Source organism: Salvelinus sp. IW2-2015, unplaced genomic scaffold (assembly GCF_002910315.2).
Source record: "Salvelinus sp. IW2-2015 unplaced genomic scaffold, ASM291031v2 Un_scaffold3875, whole genome shotgun sequence".
In the NCBI taxonomy this organism is placed as follows: Eukaryota; Metazoa; Chordata; class Actinopteri; order Salmoniformes; family Salmonidae; genus Salvelinus; species Salvelinus sp. IW2-2015.
Window position 1 is genome coordinate 15,456 of NW_019945149.1, and position 2,907 is coordinate 18,362.

The 2,907-nt window shown below is 44.9% G+C and overlaps 1 protein-coding gene across 1 annotated transcript in view; it reads left to right on the forward strand.

Moving 5' to 3' along the window:
* The window catches only part of LOC112076607 (myosin-VIIa-like), a gene marked incomplete at its 5' end in the record, with an annotated part of 23,710 nt that overhangs the window by 4,657 nt on the left and 16,146 nt on the right, over window positions 1–2,907 (forward strand). Inside the window, 2 exons of the mRNA XM_024143336.2 lie at window positions 523–639; window positions 1,112–1,195. Coding sequence (XP_023999104.1) covers window positions 523–639; window positions 1,112–1,195 — 201 coding nt within the window. The remainder of the gene's footprint in view (window positions 1–522; window positions 640–1,111; window positions 1,196–2,907) is intronic.

Here is a 2,907-nt window from a genome sequence, read left to right on the forward strand (position 1 = left end):
AATCAGTCATGTCTGCTACGGACTGGCAGAAGGTAAAATCAATCAATCAGTCATGTCTGCTACGGACTGGCAGAAGGTAAAATCAATCAATCAGTTGTGAGCGATCAATCAGTTGTCACACATCGAAGTAAGAGAGTCTCTCCTTAATACATTCACTCCTCCCTTCCTCCAAAAGTGTGCACTTGTTCACTTCCCTGGACCGGTATAAGATATATGATTTACACCAATCTCAATGCCAGGGAGGAGTGTATGGGTATACATAGCCGGAAGGGACTGGGTGATGAGTGTTCCTTCAATGACGTCATGTGGCCTGTATACAAAGACAGTCAGTAGTGTCCCTTTTTGTCTGTGACTGCAGCTCCAAGTTACCCTCTACATGATCCCTGAACTCAAATGACCCTGAACTCAATTCATTAAATCGGTGAGGTCAGAGGTCAGAGGATCAACTGTGTAAAATGTTTTAGAGAGGGATTTTGTTGTTGTTGTTGTTGATGACCATTTTAATGTCTTTTGCTTACCCAGAACATCGTTGCAGCGTACAACAAGCAGGCGAGTATGACTTCTGAAGAAGCCATCCTAGCGTTTCTCAAGGTGGTGTGTCGCTGGCCCACCTTCGGCTGTGCTTTCTTCGAAGTGAAGGTACGGGATAGCACCTCGACACTGATTTCATTTTTTTTTTTTTATCACAAATGAAGTTCCCCTTCGGGAGAAATGGGTCTTTCCAGACGGTGTACCGCAGTACGTTCGAAGGACACAGCTCGTTTTATGGACCCATTTAAAGTTCGTGTAAGCCTGTGTCCCAAATGGCACCCTATGAGCCCTGGTCAATAGTAGTGCACTATATAGGGAATAGGGTGCCGTTTGGGTCAAAAGTAGTGCACTATATAGGGAATAGGATGCCGTTTGGGTCTAAAGTAGTACACTATATAGGGAATAGGGTGCCGTTTGGGTCAAAAGTAGTGCACTATATAGGGAATAGGGTGCCATTTGGGTCAAAAGTAGTGCACTATATAGGGAATAGGGTGCCATTTGGTACACACCCTACGTCTCTAAGTGATGAAGGAACAGCCACTACTTTCCATCACCTATAGAGATGTTTTTCTTTTCCCAGCAAACATCAGACCCGAACTTCCCAGATATCGTCAGAATTGCCATCAGCAAACAGGGGGTCTCAATCATCCACCCGAAAACCAAGGTAAAACACACACACGCACGCACAGACACGCACACACACACACACACACACACACACACACACACACACACAATCTTAATATTCATTCTCCATCAAAGACTCCTTGTTTTCCTCTTGAGAGAATGGATTATAAAGGGCTCCTCTTCAATGTTATTTACTCTATTTCTGGGGCTTTCGTTATAATATAATTGTTTTTATCAAGGCATATCAAGGACTTTTGCTTATATATCAACTTCTGTTAGGCCAAATTGCTTCACGGCAGTTCTGTCTGACAGCCCCGCTTCCCCGCTTTAATTCAGTTAGCCTCGATTGATTCTGGGGCATCGGGTTACATATCCACAGCCATTGGAGGCTCGAGAGTCCCGCCTTACATGCTCATTCGCTGATTGGACTGTCCATCAATTTGTGTTGTAACGGTACACCTCAGGCACACAGCTGCAACGTCGAGAGTCCACTGCAGCTATAGGAATGTGTTCTATGAGACAAACACACACATCTATATTTAATTTAATAAAAAATAAAAAACTTTAACACAATTTGAAGACGTGAAACAAAACCCCTTTGTGTTCATCACAAAGGGACATATTTTATACAAGATGAAATCTGAGATTGTGACGAGTTAGTAGATTCGCTAGCGAAGTCTGTGGTAAATTCACAAGGAGATAGACAACAATGAATGAGACCAGTCCACCAGGAAATGAGTCGGGTCTTCCCTGACCACTAATTCATTATATAACTGCAATCTAATAGCATGTTGTAAAATTGTTGTAAAGTTGATTTTGAGTAGATGTAGAAACCAAACAATGTCAAGCCCTATTACTACTTTGATAGGTAGTTCATAGCATATAGCATATACATTCTGAAAAGGAAATCTAGAATGTACTATTTTTCAAACTATTTACTATAGCAGTGCGTTCTGGTACGAAAAGTGCATACATTACATTTACATTTAAGTCATTTAGCAGACGCTCTTATCCAGAGCGACTTACAAATTGGTGCATTCACCTTATGATATCCAGTGGAACAACCACTTTACAATAGTGCATCTAACTCTTTTAAGGGGGGGGGGGTTAGAAGGATTACTTTATCCTATCCTAGGTATTCCTTAAAGAGGTGGGGTTTCAGGTATCTCCGGAAGGTGGTGATTGACTCCGCTGACCTGGCGTAAAAGAGAAGAGATATTTGAACTTGGGCTGAGCGGGAATGTACTCTCCAGAGGTAGGGAAGGCGAGCAGGCCAGAGTGGATGAACGCAGTGCCCTTGTTGTGTAGGGCTGATCAGAGCCGAACAGGTAACGGAGGTTCCGTTTCCCACTCACAGCTCCGTAGGCCAGCACATGGTCTTGTAGCGGATGCGAGCTTCACTGGAAGCCAGTGGAGAGAGCGGAGGAGCGGGGGTGACGTGAGAGAACTGGTGGGAAGTTGAACACCAGACCGGGACTGCCGGCGTTCTGGATAGTTGTAGGGGTTTAATGGCACCAGGCAGGGGAGCCCAGCCCAGCGAGTTGCAGTAATCCAGACGGGAGATGACAACGTGCTGGGATTAGGACCTGCGCCGCTTCCTGCGTGAGAGACAGGGTCGTTACTCTGCGAATTTGTTGTAGAGCATGAACTACCCAGGAACGGGTTCACCGCCTTGATGTTTAGTTGAGAAAGACAGAGGTGTGGTTGTCCCAGGGATCACGCCAAGGTTCTTAGCACTCGGAGGAGGAC